The sequence below is a fragment of the Patagioenas fasciata genome, chromosome 14, assembly GCF_037038585.1.
Source record: "Patagioenas fasciata isolate bPatFas1 chromosome 14, bPatFas1.hap1, whole genome shotgun sequence".
Classification (NCBI taxonomy): domain Eukaryota; kingdom Metazoa; phylum Chordata; class Aves; order Columbiformes; family Columbidae; genus Patagioenas; species Patagioenas fasciata.
In genome coordinates, this window is record NC_092533.1 from 7,323,528 (window position 1) to 7,343,483 (window position 19,956).

At 51.7% G+C, this 19,956-nt stretch overlaps 1 protein-coding gene across 3 annotated transcripts in view; it reads left to right on the top strand.

The window, feature by feature from the left end:
- Positions 1–19,956, top strand: part of FLT4 (fms related receptor tyrosine kinase 4) — a 58,899-nt gene that overhangs the window by 29,740 nt on the left and 9,203 nt on the right. For all 3 annotated transcript variants that reach the window (XM_065848873.2, XM_065848872.2, XM_065848870.2), the window contains exons 4-23: positions 2,916–3,028; positions 3,886–4,048; positions 4,296–4,435; positions 5,047–5,215; positions 5,718–5,835; positions 6,470–6,621; positions 7,373–7,535; positions 9,077–9,221; positions 11,835–11,943; positions 12,990–13,349; positions 13,599–13,745; positions 14,399–14,530; positions 14,817–14,923; positions 15,217–15,352; positions 16,171–16,275; positions 17,792–17,905; positions 18,140–18,228; positions 18,506–18,653; positions 19,214–19,308; positions 19,649–19,771. In XM_065848873.2, the coding sequence (XP_065704945.1) occupies positions 2,916–3,028; positions 3,886–4,048; positions 4,296–4,435; positions 5,047–5,215; positions 5,718–5,835; positions 6,470–6,621; positions 7,373–7,535; positions 9,077–9,221; positions 11,835–11,943; positions 12,990–13,349; positions 13,599–13,745; positions 14,399–14,530; positions 14,817–14,923; positions 15,217–15,352; positions 16,171–16,275; positions 17,792–17,905; positions 18,140–18,228; positions 18,506–18,653; positions 19,214–19,308; positions 19,649–19,771 (2,828 nt within the window). The remainder of the gene's footprint in view (positions 1–2,915; positions 3,029–3,885; positions 4,049–4,295; positions 4,436–5,046; positions 5,216–5,717; positions 5,836–6,469; positions 6,622–7,372; positions 7,536–9,076; positions 9,222–11,834; positions 11,944–12,989; positions 13,350–13,598; positions 13,746–14,398; positions 14,531–14,816; positions 14,924–15,216; positions 15,353–16,170; positions 16,276–17,791; positions 17,906–18,139; positions 18,229–18,505; positions 18,654–19,213; positions 19,309–19,648; positions 19,772–19,956) is intronic.

The window sequence follows — 19,956 nt, forward strand, 5'->3', positions numbered from 1 at the left end:
AGCAGCACGCATGCACACGTAGTTTAGGGGCAATAAATCCCACATTGTCAGGGCCCATGGGACTCACAGTGCCTGTGGACAGCGTGTGTGCAACAGATCCAGCCAACACCTCGCAGTGTTGCTGTGCACATGGCTGCACAGCACATGTTCATACTCATTCCAATCAAGCTGTCCCCTGTTATGGCTATCAAACGTCCAGGAAACCTCAGAATCCGCCTTTCCAGACAGGACAGGGACATGTCAGGAAAACCCAGGCATACGGTAACTATAGCCATTGCAAAGCATCCAGATGAAGCTCTGCCTGTTCCTGCTGAACTGGGCTGCAATGTGGAACTGTCCCTTGAGAGCTTGGAAGGGCTGATGTAAGTGTCAGGGATGTTTGGAGACAGCATGATCAGACCACAGATTTATCCATCAACTTCATTTCTCATGTTGAGAGCTTGGTGGAATTGCCAGGAACAAAATATCTGTGCTTGGCTGGAAAACTGGGTTTTCTGTATTTTACCTGCAGCTGAGTTCTCAAGTGAACTCCCCGCTCATATGTCTCATTTCCCATGTGTCCGGTTAGGTGTGTATTTTATTACAGCTACAGATAGCACTGTAAACATACAGAATGCCTCATCAGGGTGGAATAGGATATGTACAGTCCTCATCTCATAAAGCTTAGAATATATTAATGAAGAAGATGCTAAATTATTCCCACCCGAGTCATTAAGACAGCCTTACAGAAAATATGTGATGTGGTCAGAGAGGGGGGTTAGTGCATTAATCACAAGCTCATTGGCAGCAAGACCAGCCCAGTAAATCAGTTAGTTCTTGGCTGCCATCTGAGCTTGGAGAGGCCCTCACAGTCTCTTACCTCTGGCAGTTGTGTACCTCCTCCCTCTCATGTGCCCAGGTCTCAGGAGAGGAATGAGGAACATGTTCATACTTGGAAACAAATCTGTGATTTCAGAAGACAGCAAAACCCCAGGAAATAAAGATAAGAATTCTCTGGGAAATCAATATTTTCATAGGACCTGACCAACATGTTTCCCATGCGTGGCTTGTTTCACCTAAGCTGTAGAAAAAAGTGCTTCACCAAGAGTAAGTCTTTGCAACATGACACTCACTGAAGCAAAAGCTTTAGAGATCAAAAATTAAAGGAATTCCCTTATACACTTAACACAGTGAGCACTGAGTTGGGCCCAATGTGATTTGAAAAGCAGGATCCCCAAATGGGGATCATTGCCAAGTTCATCTCTGACTTGTCATTTTATATGAGCAGCTTTTAGGGGTTGGGTAGTAGAGGCAAAGAGTCTCAGGCTGGACAAACTGGCATCCTCATGCTACAATCCCTTGAAATCAGTGATTTAGCTGCAATCCAGATGAATGGAGAGTAATCTTTAAGGCCACTGGGATCATGTGGTCTGATTCCGGCATACCTGAAGCCATAATATCTCCCCTTGCAGGTCCCTGGGGCAGCCCCACATCTCCTAGATGGGGACCCACCCCCTCCTTATGAAGCCCCTTCACCCAGGGGAGAGTTTCCATTAACAAAACCAAACACAGCCATGTACTGGGTGAACACTTCCAGAGACATGACTCTTAAAGAGGAAAGATGCTGACAACACCAGGTATCAGAGACACAAGAACACCCCATGAAGCACGTGTCCCTGTGGAAATGGGCAGGCAGGGGCTGATATTACAGAAGAAATTATTGGTCAGTAAAGCACAACCAGAGGACACCAAGCAGCCTCATAATTCATTGTTTCTTGCAATTTTGTCTTCATCCCATTTAGTCAACCTGGGTGGCTGCTGATTCTGTGCAAAAAGTAGAAAAATCCTCAAACCAAAATGTTAATTTTAAAGAAAAGCACTGCCAAGCAGAGAGGTGAGCAGGTGCCTCAGCAGCTGCTGGCAAGACAAACCTCATCCTTCCCAGCCAGCCATGGCTTGGGGTACAAGTGTCTTTTGCATCTTGATCTCACCAGCTCTTTCTAGTGTACCTGAGAGAGAATCAGAAATGGGGTCTGTGCTGCCCTGGTAGCTTGCCGGCTCTTTGGGACTGCGTTGGACTTTGTGCTCTGTGACTGGATGGTGCCTGGCATGACGGGTCGGGGCCATAACAAATCTCCTTTATATGCTGCCATCAACTCCCTTCCACCACAGAGCCCTACTTGAGCTTTTCTCATTTGACCCAGGCAACACACTGAGCAGGATGGGGCAGCCCCTTCTGCAGACACTTTGCTTCTTGGTGTTCTCTCCACATTGAGTTTAGAGTAACACCCCTGGCCTTGCTAAGTCATTTTGCTGATTAATTTTGGGTGGTTTTGCTCTTCCTGTCAATATTTGTGCTTGCAGCAGTTGGGAGGCAGTGGGGTGGCAGCCCTGGAAAGCTCAGCTCATCTGTTTATCTGCCGACCGGGATGGCTGCAGGATGACATCTGCATACCATTCTGTTGCGGATCATTTCCTCGCCCTGGAAGGTCGCGCTGCCGCTGCTGCACCAGGGCGGCACAGCCCCACGCTGTCCCCGCCATGGGGCCACGCACTGTCACCAGCTGGGCAGGCGCTGAGCCCAGGACTGAGATGTGCCAATTTCACAAAGGGTCAGACCCAGGCAGAGACCCTGAGGGGGCCAGGGAAGGGGAGGTCATTTCCAGCACTGCCCAAACGTTACACAAGTGCCGCTCCACCCGTACAGTGTTTGCTGCGGAGGCGACTGCCTCGGCTGCTCCCTTTGCATTCCCAAGCTCCAGGTGTCTTCTCCAACTGTCACAAGTTGCAGATGGGCTGTCCAGCTCAGCACTGCTCCCTCTGGCAAACTCATGCTGCGTTGAAGAAAGCCAGAAAGCCTCCTTTTCTTCCGGCTGGTCCCTCTTCCCAGTTCTTATCTCTGTTTAGTTCTTCTTCTTCTTCTACCTCTTCTTCAGATTTTGAACAGCCATTTATCAACAAGCCGGAGACCCTCCTCATTAGCAAGAAGGAGAACACTTGGGTACCATGCCTCGTGTCCGTTCCAGATCTTAACGTCACATTGATTTCGGTGAGAGCTCGGCCAGTGGAAGACTCCAGACTGAGTTGTGTTGCATTTGTTCTGCATTTGTAATCACCTGAGTGGAAGCAGGACAGGCACTGCCAGGAATGGAAAATGCATGGGATACATTTTCCATGGAAAGTACAAGCCACTGGCTTCCTCGTTTTATTTACTGGTTGAAGCTGTGCTGTCCAGTTCCCTTGGGCAGACCCCACGGGTTTCCTGCCAACCTTACTTCTCTTCCCTGGAGCTCTATGTAACAAAACAAGACTTTGTTTTAATCCCATTTCCCCACAGCATCCCCTCTTTGCTCTGATCTCTGTGATCTACAAGCCCCCTAGGTGGTCAGCATCCCCACAAGGGAGGAGGCTGCAGCCCTGGGGCTGATGACTAAAAACAACTCTGTTATCAGTTTGTTTGTGCCTTTTTTTTTTTTTTTTTAACAACACAAATACATCCTTCCAGGATGAGTGTTACTATTGTACAAAGCCCTCCAGGGACACTCTGGGGGACGAGGACCTTTCCCTTGCCCGGGAAGGACACTACCCAAGGTCAGCACTCATCCCAGTGGGGCTGATGTTTGGGACAGTTTCCTTAGCTATCACTACAAGTTTCCATTCCTGGAAGTCTCTGGCCCACTCTGCAGATGGGGAGGCTCATGGTGCAGGACACAGCTACTCGACTGCTCGGGGTGTAGGGGATTCCTAGATGACAAACCCTCAGGGGGAGTGGGCGAGAGGCCAGCACAGCATGATGCTGCATCATTTCTTCCCACAAAGGGGATGTGTTAGCCAGTGCATGGCCTGGAAGGGGTGGGAATGTTGTTACCTTCTTATTTCAGTTGGTAATATGTTGATTTCTTCCAGCAAAATTCCCTCATCTACCCTGATGGGAAAAATACTTTCTGGGACAACAAGAAGGGGGTGCAGGTACCCACACACTTGATCAGGGACTCCTTGTTCGTCCAGTGTGAGACTGTCATTGACAAGAAGGTCTTCAAATCCAATTTCTTCATCATCCATATAGCAGGTGAATATTTGAGAGGGTGTGAGGGAGCAGTTTGGATGACTCTAAAGTCCATCAGTGTGGTTCATGGGGTTGTTGTGGTCCTCCCTAGCAACGCAGACTCTGCATGGTGCTTATATCTCCTCCACTGCGTGCCAGACAAAGATACACCAAGCAGCAGGAGGTCATGCCCAAGCCTGCTGTAACTACATAATCTGAGTCAAAGAGTTAACAGATCAGAAATGTATTTTCTTTGCCTCTTCTGCACCAGGGAGTGAGCTGTATGACATCCAGCTGTATCCCAAGAAAGCCATGGAGCTGCTGGTGGGAGAGAAGTTGGTCTTGAACTGCACAGTGTGGGCTGAGTTCAACTCTGGTGTTCGCTTCCAGTGGACTTACCCTGGCAAACAGGTACCAGCAAACATAGCAGCTCCCCGTGCACTAAACCATTTCCCTCTGAGTTGTCCCCTCCTGCCCCTTTGTTGTTCCTCTTCACATCATTGGCAGGGCTCTGATTCATGATCCCTAACCATGTTGTGCCCCGGACACCTCGGTCAGAGCGCTTTCCCATTTTTCTCTCTTGCAGCAGAAGGCTGGCAGAGGGAAAACCCCTTTTCCCAGCAGAAAGCACCCTCCTTGCTGAGGTGTTATTGCTCTGGGGCTCTCCTGAGCAAACACTGGCCTCACTTCCACCAGTGCAAATCCAGAGCAAATATTGTTGGCTTAAAAGGAACTATTCTAGCCACACAGCCCTGGTTACCAAGAGCCTGTGAGGGGGTCCATTCCCTGCTGTGTTTTCCCCCCATGGTAGACTCTGGCTGTTGTGAACAGTGAGACAGAGAAGTCCCCTGAGGGCATCGCTCTGTTCATGTACCTATAGGGCTCCCAGCCTGACTACTGGGCTGCAGACCAGAGCAAACCATGTGCTAAACTCTGGCCCCAGCCTCACATGATCAGTCACGCAGGGCTTGTTGCTTTTCCTTCCCTTTCTTTCAACTCCTTCTTTCTGCCATCTCCCACAGACGCAGCGAGCAGTGATGGAGCCTGAGCGCCGGTCCCTGCAGACGCACACGGAGCTCTCCAGTATCCTGACCCTCCACAATGTCAGCCAGCAGGACCTGGGCAAGTACACATGCACTGCCACCAATGGTGCCCAGATGCTGGAGGAGAGCACAGACGTCATTGTGCACGGTATGGCACCTTCCACTCCCTCACAGAGCCACAGCCAGAGCCGAGCTGCAAGAGAAGCAGTTCCCAGACTGCTTAGGCAGCGCTTGGCCCAAGGCTCCTGCACCTCCATCTCACTTTGCTTTAGTGAGGCCCAGCCTTCCTCCAGTCCCTCAGCCCTTCCACACCCCAGCACCGTACTGGGAGTGTGATCACATTCAGCAAGGTGCCAAAACAACAAGAGAGAGATGCAAACACCAAATTTGCCCAAATGCTAGTGGGATGGCAGGACAGACAAGTCTCGTGACCCTGTGGCATGGCTGGCCTGGGAGACACGCAGCTGCAGCACTGGGCGGCTGTCTCCTGGCAGCGGAAAGTCACGGAGCAGCACAGCCTCCCTGTGTCCCCAGTAGCTCCCCACCTGTCCTTGGTCCTTCCTGTCAGGCTCTGTCGAGAGCAGCAAAGCTTGGTGACAGCCTGTCCCTTTGTGCTCTCCTCTCCTCCATGCTCACTGTTTTTCTTGCAGAAAAGCCCTTTATCAACGTGGAGTGGAGAAAGGGCCCGGTGATTGAAGCCACTGCAGGAGATGAAGCTGTGAAGCTGCCAGTGAAAGTTGTGGCTTATCCCCCACCAGACTTCCAGTGGTAACGCATCTTTCTTAGACTGAGCCATCTTCTCTCCTCTGTCCCTCTGCCAAGTAGGAAAGCCTAGCCTGGCCTCCTTGCTAGGTCCCTCTGTGGCCAAGATAGTATCAAACATCACTTTTTTCCACCCATGGGGGTAATTTCTCCCACCTGCCCTGGCTCTCAGCTGCATAGCTTGGGACTGGAGGAGGTGAGGTCTCGGAGAGAAGCAGCAAAGGTCCTGCCCTGGCTTGGCAGCTCTGCACTGTCTGGAAGGGCCAAGTGATGCTCCCGCAGGAGCTGTCTCTCATCCCCCTGCAGCAGGGATCACGAGTGCCCAGAGGGGCAAGAGGGTCAGGTTGTGCACCACATTGTGCTGCACTTTCACCAGAGCTGGTTGGGAGCTGAGAGCTTTGCACCTGCATACTGCTCAGGGCAGAGCTACGACACCCCCAACCCCACACACCAGCTGTACAAGACAACGTGCAGACCTATAACTCAGGTCCATGGAAAGCCCAGGGGCCTCTCCGAAGAGGTTCCCAGCATCAGCAAGGGGCACTCTGACTGCGCTCTAGTGGGGACGAGCAAACCCCCACCCAGCTGCCAGTGGGACACTTCCTCCCCATGGCTGCATTTTCTCTCTGCCTCCCCACAGGTACAAGGACGGGAAGCTAATTCCCAAGCAATCTCAATCTTCAATGCAGATCAAGGATGTGTCAGAGCAGCACGCTGGGACGTACACACTGGTTCTGCGGAACAGGCTGGCAGGACTGGAGAAGCGCATCAGCCTCCAGTTAATTGTCAATGGTAAGGGAGGGAGAAAGGGCTGGGGCTGGGGGGAGAGCGCTGAGCCCATGGCCCCAGCCTCGGGGCTGCTCCAAGACCAAGTCCCCACTGATGTTCTAAAGCACTTGGTACCTACATCATCTCCTTCTCCTGCTTTGTTGAGGGATGCTCTGTTTACAGTCAGGCTGGTTCCTTGTGGCCTGGGTGACATGGCACAGTTTTGTTCCTGGCTCCATCGCTCTGGGCAGGATAAGTCCTTGCTTAGGGGCCATTTCCCAACTGCAGCTGGAGACGCTGCTGAGGGTGACCCTGACTGATGCAGACTTGAGGGCAGGGCAGCTGCAACACATATGGAGCCTGGAGCTGGACCAGTTCCTCTGGGTGGGAAGCTCCCAGGGAGTTTTCCCCAGGCAGAAACTGGTCCTTGTCATGCAGGAACCAGATGCCAGCACAGAAAGTGCTGGAAGGGTGCTGCTGCTTGGAGATTTGTCTCCAGCAAGCTCTGTAGACCTGTGCTGGGCGCTGTCAGGCAGTGCTTTGAGCCCTGCAGCACCCAGTCACATCCTGCAGAGGAAGCAGAAAGGAGATCACGTGAATCTGCCTCAGTATAACCTGCTCTGCCTTGCAGGTTTGAGCTTCCCAGGAGCTGCCCTGAGAGCTACGGTGCTTTAGTGCCCAGACTCTATAGATGAGCCTCAGGAGGGTTATGGCTGGCCTGGGGATGCAGCAGATGAGCCTGCAGCCACTCACAGTGTCACTCTGACCCTTGCAGTTCCTCCACGCATCCATGAGAAGGAAGCCTCTTCCCCAAGCATCTACTCCCGGAGGAGCCCCCAGGCCCTCACCTGCACAGTCTATGGCATCCCAGCACCGGAGGTGATCCAGTGGCAGTGGAGGCCGTGGATGCCCTGTCGGATGTTCTCCCGACGCAGCCTGTAAGTGCAATTTCTTCCAACACCCTTGTCTTACCAGGCCACCAGCCTGGCATTCTGGGCTCCTTGTGACCGTGGTTGTGTCCCAGATCCTGTCTTGCTTTTGCTGTCCATTAGAGAAGTTCCTCCCAGCCACAATGTGGCAAGAGGAGGACAGCACGAACTGATAGCTCAGAGCACTATATACCAAATCGCCCTGTAAAGAGACAGAGTGGAACCCACCAGAGACACTTGTGCTCCATGTAGGAGTTTCGCCCAGCCTGGCTGGTCCCAGACACCAAGGGCTTCCAGAGCATCCCCTGCATCCTTGGCTATCTGCATCTGGCAAGGGATGTCCATGGCCTGGCCACACCTCACAGCACCTGCAATAAAACCACTGACCACTGTGCAAATGGGGAAACTGAGGCAGATTGCAAGAAAAATTGTCACAGCCCCTTGATGAGACCCTGAGAGAGCAACTCGGATTCACCCCATTCCTGCACCAAGGTCCCGTGGGTTTTTGGTCCTTCATCTTCTGCTGGGTGACGACGGAAACAAAAGTGTTTGTAGGCAGAGGAACAGAGCTCCTGTGTGTGAGGAAGAGTTGCTGAATCCAAGGGAAGTGCCAGATTCCTGCCAGCTTCCAGGATGCTTTGCCAGGAGTGTGTTTGTGCAGGCAGCACTGACAGGTAGGCAGGAAGGGCGCTTGCCCACTGCCTGTGCCCTGGGAAGCTGGGCCAGCAGCAGCCAGGGCTGCAGTGGCATTTTTTAGCAGCAGCCTTGCAGGAAGAAGGAAAAGGGATGCTGGGGAGTTGTAGCCAAAGCATCCAGGGTGGAGGACATCAGGGTGCCTGGAGGAAGCCAGGTCCCACAGCCCTGTGCAGGGTGTTGCCAAGCCAGGGACACCAGAGAGCTCTCCGTTGCATGCAAGCGCACTGTGGCCCTGTCAGGAAGTAGAGGGGCCCATGAATTATGAGCACTGTCTCCCAAGGCCACCATATTTCTGCCTAGCATAGCTCCAGAGGATGCAGGAGGCTACTTTTGAGCTTCCTGTTGTTTACACAGCTCGCCGATGTGCTTGCCCCACTGAGCACTCTGCCTTGCACTGCCAGCACGCACCCTTGCCACTGTTTTTGGGTGCTCAGCTTCCCCTTGACTCTCAGTCACAGCAGGGGTTTAAGGCCTTGTTGCAGAGCAAAGTGGCATCAAGAACTACCCCAGGCACACATGAATGGATTTCACCCCTTCCTTTCTCCAGCCCTAGCAAGGAAGGATGAAACCACAGATCTAGGGGTGAAAACACTGCCTGGGACACCAGTATCCATTCCCTACCTCATTTTTCACATCCATAGGTAATGTTTGCCTCACTAGTGATTGCAGAGCACCCTTATAAAACACATTAAGACTGTGTAACCAAGATATGCAGAAAATTTTGCAGAGTCAAAGGACGAGGGCATCAATTCTCAGACACAATGCTATTTTTGATGCCTCTTTCCCAGCTGACCCTCACTCCATCTCTCTCCTCTTTCTTCTGCTCCTCCCTGGCTGCTGACCGTGGGTGTCTGCAATAGCAGACACCGGGCAGCAAGGCGCCATCAGCGGGACCGGATGCCCGAGTGCAAGGACTGGAAAGATGTGTCTCAGCAGGATGCGGTGAACCCCATCGAGAGTATCGACACCTGGGTGGAGTTCGTGGAGGGGCGGAACAAGGTGAGGCTGTAGCCCCAAACCCATCCTGGAGTGGGGAGCTGGAGACAGGCACCCTTGAGAGGGTCATTTGTGATCAGTCAGCAAAAGTGGCTTGGAAACGAGCCTGGCAGAACCAGGTTTGGGGAGGGCTTCACACCTCTGCTTCTAAAGTAAACCATCAGCAGCCGTTCCCAGCTCTGGGGCTCTGCAGTACCAGGCAGCCCCAGAGCGAGGGAGAGCTGTCATCTTTGAGAAATTGCTCTGTGTCCAGAGAGGCTCCCGCTGGGGCTGACTGCACAGGAGGGTTTATACAGATTGCTGCTGAACACAGGGCACCCAGTTAGGGAGGCATGGGGGAGCACGTGCTTTGGGGGCTCCTGGGGCCATTTCTGGGCACTCTTGCATGAGTTGTTCTGGGAGAGCCAAACCCCGCAGAGCAGCCTTGGCAGCTGGGATAGAAGAGCAGGAGTCACAGACTGACCAGGAAATCTCTGACCTTGGGAATATGGATGTGTGTGGGGGAGCTTTTTATCCAGCTGTCCCCATCCCAGGGCGAGGGTGGTACGGAGAAGCTGGCGTCCATCCGCTGCGTATTTGTGACTGAGAGCACGTGTGCCCCGCGAAGCCCACTTCTCCATCACAGCATTTCCTTTCTGGAAGGAACATCTCTCCCTCATTGCAGCGTGTGACCTGCAAACTACCAAACACTGCTCGCTACCTGTTTCTTTCTGTCTCTCTGGTAGCCATGAGTGTCAGGTCTGCTCCATGATGGGGTTCCTGTTCCTGCCAGTGTCGGGCACCAGCCGCTCACAGAGGGATGCAGAACAAACAAACAGGCCCCTGTTTCCGAAAGTCACTTCCTGTTTTCCTACACACCTCCAAAGGCACTTCCCGTCCCCTGGCCTGGCCGGCAGTTCGTCACTCTGCCAAAAAGGTGGCAGGGGCAGATGCTGCTCCTCCGAGAGCAGCCAAAGAGAGAGGCAGGGACCTGTGTCGCCCAGGGAGGCAAGCAGGGGTGGTGGGAGTTCCTGGATGAAAAGCCCTTGTGCCCCACTCCACATGTGACTCTCATCTTGGTCCCTTTTGATCTTTCCCCTTTTTTCTTCCTCTTCCTCCTGCTGCTCAGCTGTGTCCTTCTCATTCCATCAATTGGTTATAACTGTCCTGGAGATCCAACTTAGGTTGTGTAGGCCAGGTACATGCAAGAGCTCTGGGAGAAGAGAGCTGTTCCACTTGTGGTGGGATGCTATGTCCTCAAATCTTCTTATCCTCCCCCCCTTCTGCTTTCTGCCTGTCTTCTCTTACCTCGTCTGTTTTTTGTTTTATCTGGAAAGGCCAGAGTGAGGCATAGGGTGCGTAGTGCACAGCCATGCACTGCAGACAGCAGGATGATGTCAAACCCAGAAACCCTAACTCAAACGTAACAGCACAGACTAGAAGGAAAATCCCCCAGAAACAGGAAAGGCAGCACACAAAGGTGCCAGCAATATTTCAGCTGTATTGAATAACCCCAAGAAATGGAAAGGCAATGCACAAAAGTACTAGTCATAATGGCACTTCAGCTGTATTGAATATGCACTGAATGAATGACCATTCCTTCTGATTGGCACAAGCTAAAACATTGCCACTTAGAACAGAAATGCTTCCCAAAGTCCATGGGATGAATGGTAAAGTAACTTCCCTCTAAGAACACATTTTCTTTTGCATTTAAAAATTGTTAGATTTTTACATGTGATTAACTTGTCATTTAAACTGGGAGGGAGGAGAAACCTGCGCTTCAAACTGCAGATGTCCTCTAAGGGGAGTGCTTGTAGCACATTTGGCAGCTCACACGTGTGCAGCATAAGCCAGCAGGAGGAGAGCAGCCTCACTCCCCAGCTGCCTTTCCTGGCTCATTTGGTGGCAGCATCTCCTGGGTCAGTGCTCCCACAGAACAGCAGCCTGGCTGTTCACCCAGTCTTAGTCATGTCTCGCTGGAAGGAGGGAGGAGGAAGCTTTTAGGACCATGTCTATGTACACTCGGAATTTAAAGGGAGAAGATTACAACTCTTCCTGAAGTGATGAGAGCTGGGAGACTTCCACAGGTTTGATTTCCCCTTAGGGATAAAAGGAGTGCTTGCAGGTCTAAGTACCTACAAATGCCACTGAATTCTGTAGGACACTAAGTAGTCACTTAACTGCAGAGGGCTCAGGGAACCAAAGCCTCAGTGCCCCTTCCCTTTCTCCCCACTTTTACAAAGCTTGGCAGGAGCTTAGCCATTCCCTGAGTCCTGCATCATGTTCATGTCCTTCTTGCTGGGCACAGGTCTATCCCCACAGTGACCCAAGGGGCTTAGCAAGAAGTTTGCTCCCATGGAGAGGCATCTGTGCTGGCTGAGATCCATAAAAATGAGCAGAGATCAGGAATAAAACCATGTTGCTGTTGCTAGAGCCAGTCGATGAGTCTTGGCATGCATAAATGGCTATTGAATAAGGGGCTATTTTCACTTAATCCTTTCCCAGGTACAGCTGCTGCCTGGGGTCAGTGTGCAGTGGGGCCTGTGTGCTTTGCTGGCTGGAAGAGAGCAGCACTGATGCTACTTCCCTTCACTCTTGCCTTTCCTAACTCCTTCGTTTGCTCTCTTCCCTCATCAGACAGTCAGCAAACTGGCCATCCAAGAGGCCAACGTCTCAGTTATGTACAAGTGCATCGCCTCTAATAAAGTGGGTCGAGATGAGCGGCTGATCTACTTCTACGTGACCAGTGAGTACTGCAGACATCCCCTCTGCCTGCACCAGCCAAGCTCTCTGCTTGAAACAGGCAGGACCCTACAACCACCGGGTCCTGTCATTCACAGTTAGCACCCCGAACAGTGACAGGGAAGCCAGTGGGAAAGCAGGGCCACCCCAGAGCTCTGCTGAGTGGCAGAAGCCTGGAGCCATGGCAGCAGATAGTGCAGGCAGAGTTTGGCGGGCAGATCTGGGGACGAGCCAGCGCTGCCCTGTGCCCAGGTCCTGGAGCAGCCCTGACAGGTCCTGGGAGGGGGACATCCTGCTGGCCCAGGCCCAGGCAGCTCTCTGGGCTGGAGATGTGCTTGGTCCAAGAGCATCCTCTAGTGGCACTGCACGACCCGCGCCAGGCAGGGTCCTGCTGGCCTGAGCCCCTCGGCAGGGTCCCCACGGGATTTTGGTGGCAGAAGGAAGCTGGGAGCCCAGCAGAGTGAGCTGGAGTCGTGGCTCATATGGGGCTGGCAGGATTCTGACCCTTTTCACTGGGGACATGGACCCCACCAATAGCACAGCAGAGATTTACCTTCATCCCTCTGTTGGCAGAACCCAGAAGCCTGGGCTCATGGCCCCTGTAGGTACTACCTGTGCTGTCAGAGCCACCAGCTTTTGTGGAGACAGATGAACATCTTCAGTTGCTGTTCCAGTAATTCTCTGCGTGTGCAGTTGTCTGGCCCGGCTGTGTAGCTGCTTGCATGCGTAAAAACAGGCATGTGTGCAATACAGAATGCTGCAGCTGAGCTAAGAGTTGTAACAGCCTAATTTAGACCTCCCAGACTTGTGTTTCTCTTGTGACCCCATCTTAATTTGACCCTGGGAATTCAGCATATCCCTTAGCACTCACTGGGCTCAAAGCCATTGGTTGCTGGCAGACTGCATCTCACAGTTCTGTTCTAGATTGGTTTCCTTTACTCTCAATGAAGACAGAGAGGTCTCAGAGAGCTGAGTCCAAAGAGACCATTTCATTGTGTCTGGCAGCTCAGCCATGAAACCTCATTCACATGTTCATTTCCTTCCTGAAAGCCATTCCAGATGGGTTTGAGATTGAGTCCCAGCCTTCAGAGGAGCCCATAGAGGGGCAGGACCTACAGCTGAGCTGCAATGCAGACAACTACACCTATGAGAACCTGCAGTGGTATCGGCTGAACCTCTCCAAGCTCCACGACGAGGAGGGCAACCCCCTTGTGCTGGACTGCAAGAACGTCCACCACTATGCCACCAAGATGCAGGGGGAGCTGCGCTTCCAGCCTGACTCCAACGATGCGACCTTGCTGCTCACCATCCCAAACATCTCCCTGGGCGAGGAGGGAGACTACGTGTGTGAGGTGCAGAATAGGAAGACCCGGGAGAAGCACTGCCACAAGAAATACATCTCTGTGCAGGGTGAGGGTCCGCAGGGCAGGCGGGAGTGACAGAGGAGAGGTGGTGCTCTTGTTGCCATCAGCTTCCCAGTCCATCCCCAGGGAAAGCCATGCAAGCAAGCTAAACTCAAGGTGGCAAAAGCAGGGTACCTGGGTTCTCAAGACACCCTTCAGCAGGGTTCGGAGACCCAAAGCCTCCCAGGAACACAGATATTCTTTTGATCAATCAGTTTCCCGTTTTCCCCTCCTCCTCTTTGTGCTGCTCCTCCAGCCCTGGAGATCCCTCGCCTCAAGCAGAACCTGACAGACATTTGGGTGAACGTCAGCGACTCCATAGAGATGCGCTGTAAGGTGGACGGCAACCATGTTCCTGAAATCAGCTGGTACAAAGATGAGAAACTGGTGGAAGAAGTGTCAGGTACAGAGGGCTGGGGGGTGAATCAAAGTCATGTCCAGCAGCTAGAGATTTGAACACTGCTGGGTTCTGGGAGTTACTGTGCCCAGGCAAAGGGGCCCATTCTCTGAATTGGCTGAACTCTGTTTTTAACCATGTTCTATCCCAGTTTGATGCAGTCTCGCCAGCCAAGTCTGTGCCCTAGGGCCTGGCTCAGCTCTTTCTGTGCATGTGCACATTCAGCTGGAGAGCAGAGAGAGATAAGTCATTCACCTTCTTACTCCCAGCCCAGTGCCTGGCATCTCTGCTCATGCAGGGACCAACCCAGATCCCATGGTAGGAACATGGGAAGGATCCAGGTTAATTGCAGAGGAAAAGGAAAAGATCCTGGAGCTGAAGCAGAGCTTGACACACCAGCTAGACTCCCTGGGCACAGTCCCCATCCAGCATTGTCTGCAGGGTTTCATCTCCTCCAAACACTTCCTGGGGAAGGACCCTCCAGGGTATTTCTGCGGCTGTTATCAGTCCACAGAAGAGAGCCTCTACCAGCTGGTGTAATTTCACTTTGCTCACTAAAATGTACCAGCTGAAAAATAGGAGCCTTATTTTCAGCATGAATGAGTCCATCATACTAATCCCTGTTGTTGTGAGTGACCACAACCTTCTGTGCTTTACAGGAATCGACCTGGCAGACTTCAACCAGAGACTAAGCATTCAGAGGGTGAGGGAGGAGGATGCTGGGCTCTACCTGTGCAGTGTCTGCAACGCTAAGGGCTGTGTGAACTCCTCAGCCAGCGTCTCTGTGGAAGGTACCAGCAGCCACAACATCCCTGGGGATGAAAGGGTGGAGTAGGAGGGTGGCCAAGGTCCCATGCCTCTTTCCTGTGACACCAGGCAGCAGGAGGCAGTGAAAGCCCCTTGGCCTTGCTGGTTGGCATGGTGTTGTCACAGCAGGAGCTGTAGTCCAGAGTGTGTTTAGCTCAGGCAAACACACCTCCTCGGTCCCTCCACATGCTGAACCAGGCCACAAGGGACAGCTGAGCTGGGGCATGGAATGGGAATCTCCAAAGCTACAATTTCCTTTCTGTCCCACAGGGTCTGATGACAGGACCAATGTGGAGATTGTCATCCTGATTGGGACTGGGGTTATTGCTGTTTTCTTCTGGATCCTCCTTATCCTCATCTTCTGTAACATCAAAAGGGTACGTGACTGTCTCTGTCCCAGGGCAGGGGAGGTGGCTTAGCAGGACTTGGGGCTGTATGTGGTGTGGGGCTGTATGACAGCATCCACTAAGAGGGGGTCATTGAGTGTTGCTTCAAGCGCTCTCACTGCCAAAAACAAGGTGCATAAGGGCTGTGGTAAAGGACGTGACAGGGAATGGCCTTTGCCGGGGGAAGCAGGTAAAGGCAGGCAAAGGAACCAAATCCCTCTGGGAGTCAGCACCCAGAGCAGGGAAGGCATCTCCTCACCCTCTGTGTTGGCTGATTCCTGCAGCCTGCCCATGCAGACATCAAGACGGGCTACCTCTCCATCATCATGGACCCTGGCGAGGTGCCCTTGGAGGAGCAGTGCGAGTACCTGCCCTATGATTCCAGCAAGTGGGAGTTCCCACGGGACCGCCTGCGCCTAGGTGAGCTGGACCCCCTCCCTGCCACTGCATGCTGCAGCCAGGGCTTCCCACCAACCCTGCAAACTCACCCTCCAGCTTTCTTACACACCTCTTCGTATTTAATACCTTCTCTCAGCCTCAGGTGTTCCATCTTCTTCTCCACACTGTCCCTGAAACCTAGCCGTGCCTGGAAGATCTCTTTGTGTCTGACTGTGGATAGATCTGAGCCAACTGTAAGCCCAGACTCTACCAGTGTACCTTCACAGGCATCACTGAGACCAGGAGACCTCTAGGCATGCTTTAAAATCTATCCCCATATTCTCTAACTGGCCATCTCGACAGAACAGTCCAGTCCCACAGCAGGTAGCCTAAATTCAGGACCAGGACTGCATCCATGACCCTCATGATGAGACATCCACTTTCAGTCTCTTCCCTCTATCTGGGAGAGTTAAAAGGGCTGCAGACTACCTTTGAGGCACAAAGCAGTGACATTAGCCCTAACTGCTCTGCTGCAAGGTGTCACATTTACCCTTCCCACACGCTCTGCATGAGGGCAACAAACAGCCCCTCACTTCTTCAGGGCCATTTCCTTCCTCAGCTTTGTCCATGCCAGCTCTGTCTCAGTTCCTCCCATCATCCTTTCTCTTATTCTCACCACCAGAGCAAGCAGCCACCTGGGAAGGGCACACGTTCCACTCCTTCCTTTTCCTTTATGATCTTTTTTCTCTCTTGTTCCCATGGTTTCCTGTTGGGTTTTTTTTGTTTTGTTTTGTTTTTTTATTCCATTCTGCATCTGCTGCACCTGCCTTCCTTCACACTACCTTTCTCCTCACTCATAGGTAAAGTCCTGGGTCACGGTGCCTTTGGGAAGGTGGTGGAAGCATCAGCGTTTGGGATCAATAAAAGTAACAGCTGTGAGACCGTAGCAGTCAAAATGCTGAAAGGTATGTGGAGAGAGAAACCGAATATAGAGTCCATGGGGACAGCAAAAGATGAGGCATCTGCTAGGGCATGTCCACCCTATAAATGCCCATCTTTCATATAAAGCATTTGTTAAGGCGCTGGAAAATGTTTTATCTCCCACAAGCACTCCTGGGTGCTTCTGGCTGAGCCAGTCCTGAGCTAGGGGAGAGACTGGAGCCAGCATTTTCATTTATGGCTTCATGGCCTCAATACGGTTGATCATCTTGTTCTCCCCATGTGGGAGCTTTCGCCCCATTCACCTGCACTGGAAAGCAAGTGGCAGAGCAGACAGCCAGGACTTAGGGAACCCATCTTTCAAGGAAATTTAGCTGTCTGGAAAGGCAAAGAATGAGATTTGTCTCAAAGGAAGAACAAGAATCCAGAGCCCCTCTTTGGCAGGTCACTGAAGGAAGTGTTGCTCCCAATTGCCTTCTTCCAAATATGCCTGTATTTCGTGTTTACTGGCCAGGTTCAGAGCTGGGTAAGGAAGCAGATGGCAGCTCTTACCCAGCTTTGAGGGTTGAATTGGCTTTGCACCCAAAGCTAGTCAATCCAGAGTGAGATTTTAAGCTTTTATAGCCGCTCTTTCAGACATCCAAAACATTATTCTGTAGCTTGGCACCCACCAAAATACCAAGACAGTGTCTGGCCAGCAGTGACCTGTATGTGGAAACGAAGTCATGGCTCATCTCAGCAGCACTTAGCACCGCAAGTGCACAGATGATCTGCACAGTATTTGTGGAGAGAAGCCTGGCCATGCAAGGTTGCTTTGCAGTTCTTTGAGGCATGGCTCTCACCTGGCCCATCAGCTGCAGTTCAAGAGGATGCTTCTCTCTCTCAGACTAAATTTACAAACTTCCAAGTAAGGCAAAATGCATACGGGGAAGCAGAGAAGTATGAAAATGACACACAAAACCAGAGAACAAGCCCTGAGCGTAAAAACAGAGGATCAAGAGTTAGTGTGAATTTGGCACTCTGAGGGAAAACGCAGTACAGAGAGCTGGCAGGGGCACAACACTGTGTTTGCTGCTGGAGAACAATCATAAAAAGATATTCTCTGTTTGAGCTGTGACAGTTCTTATCTTCTCTCACGATCAAAAGACTCAGATGTCTTTTGTTTTTAATTTTCTTTCAAATTGTTTTACGGCTTGCTATCTCTATTTGGAGGCTGAAAGGGCAGAGATTCAAACATGTGCATCTGTATGTAAGCCTCAAGTGATCTTTTTCCCTGCACAACTATCACAAGGAAAAATCTGTTGGACACAGATTGTCTTGTCCTTTGCTCTGGAAGCACCGTAAGCATTACAGAAGGGATCCTGGGAGCTCCAGAGAAGGCTCTGACATTTCATAAGGAAATGTACAGTAACAAAATGTATCAAGGCTTTAGGGTCACAGCCTCCTCAGCAAGACTTGCATTAACAGTCTGCTAAGAGAAGGGTGGTGAGGGGGAGTGAAAAGCCATGAGGAGGCATCATGACATGGTCTGTGTGTTTCCAGAGGGAGCTACTGCAAGCGAGCACAAGGCACTGATGTCAGAGCTGAAGATCCTCATTCACATCGGGAATCACCTCAATGTGGTGAATTTGCTGGGTGCCTGTACCAAACCCAACGGTAAATATCCCAGGGCAACAGTCTGTGTCTGCTTCCAGAGGTCAGTACTTGTCCCGTGTCCTTTCTGCTGGCCACATGTGTGACTGCAGGGACATGTGGGGATGTTATCGGTGTGTTTGTGCACTTAGGACAGGTGCCACAGCTCAGCAGGACTGCACATAACATGTGTTGGGGCAAATTCTGCCTATCCCAAGCCCCTACCTCTTCCCTTGACCTTTGGTGTCTTCTCTCCAGGTCCACTCATGGTTATTGTTGAGTTCTGCAAGTATGGAAACCTCTCCAACTACCTGCGGGCCAAGCGGGAAGGATTCAGTCCTTACAGGGTAAGTAGCTTCCTTTGCCCCTATGGACATTTATTGTGGCTAGAGAAGGAAGATGCATAGCCTGGAAGGTGACAATGGGACAAAGACACCCTCTAGCAACAGGTAAACTTTACACAGTGATCCTGATTCATGGACACATCAGGGATGTAATTTCTGCAATGGAAGATAGGTGCTTCCAGGCCAGAATTACAGTCTAACAACAGGAAAAGATTGTGCAGCTCAAGCGTGCAGGGGTTACAGTGTATGTTCCTGCTGAGGTTTTTGTTCTCCTTGCCAGGAGAAGTCTCCCAGACTGCGTATTCAGGTCCAGTCCATCGTGGAGGCAGTGAGAGCAGACAGAAGGAGTCGTTCTGGGACTAGTGACAGTGCGATCTTCAACCGCTTTCTGATGCACAAGAGCCAGAGAGCACAGCAGATCCAGGAAGGTAATACTCCAGCCTTGCAGCAGCCCCTCACCTGGCCCACCAGAAAAATGCCAGACTCGGCTAACCTGGGGAATGGGCATAACAGTGGGCAGCTGGGACCCAGCCTTGGAGCTGATCACCCCACTGTTCTGTGGCAATTCCCTGAACAGACATCTCTTGTCTCTTGTAATAGACTCTTGAAACCCAAAAGGGGGAATTAAACCATTTTGAATTTTTTTAGCTAAAAGAAAGGAGAATTTAGGGGGACATCAGTGGGTCCTCCATAGGATGGGAACAATGAGCTGACCTTCAGAGGCCCTTCCAGCCCTGTTACCCCCAACTCTGCCTGACTGAAACGTGCTGGAGGCTGGACTAATGTTCCTCACACTTCAGCAGGTTCTTGCCATGTGCTCTTTGCCACCCAAGCAGAAAATCCTAGAGAGGAGCCGTTTACTCCAGTTAGCACTGAGGACTAACTTTATCTCATAAAAGGGCTAGTTTTATATCCCACAGCCCCAGAGCAATTCAAGGAGGACAAGAGACCACTCACTGTCTAATTATTTTCTTGTACTCCTGGACAGTGGATGACTTGTGGCAAAGTCCCTTGACTATGGAAGACCTGATCTGCTACAGCTTCCAGGTTGCACGTGGAATGGAATTCCTGGCATCCCGAAAGGTGAGTTCACCCTTCTCTTCCTTCCTCTCTTCTTTTGTGCATGCCTGACCAGAGAAGACCTGCCTACAGCTACTTTACAGGTGACACACAGAGGGATTCCATTATATGCCTCACATTTCTCAGGAAGTCTGATGCAGTTTGGTGTACACAAAGTTGGGAATTTAGTTATCTTGCATTTCATCCTCCCTTTGAAATTTTTGTTTTTAGCTCCTTCCTACCTCCATCACTCTCACCTTACACCTCGGGTTCACAAGAGAAGGAGAGAGGAGGGGGTGTTCTGCACTTCTGATGGTGGTTCCCATCCCTCTGATTTTGTTCCTTCCTCTTCATGTGCCCTCAGTGCATCCACAGAGACCTGGCAGCTCGGAATATCCTGCTGTCAGAGAACAACGTGGTAAAGATCTGTGACTTCGGCCTGGCCCGGGACATCTACAAGGACCCTGACTATGTCAGGAAAGGCAGTGTGAGTGCCATCTTCTCAAACTCTATACAGATTAGCCCCCCTTGAGGTGTTCATAAACTACTCTGGGGCTGGAATAAACTGAGGAAAAGTTGAAAAAGGAAGAGTGGAACCACTTGTGTGGCTAGGATCAGGAACCATTGGCCCAACAATGTATGTGCTGTCCTCCTCCTCCACCACCAGGCCTA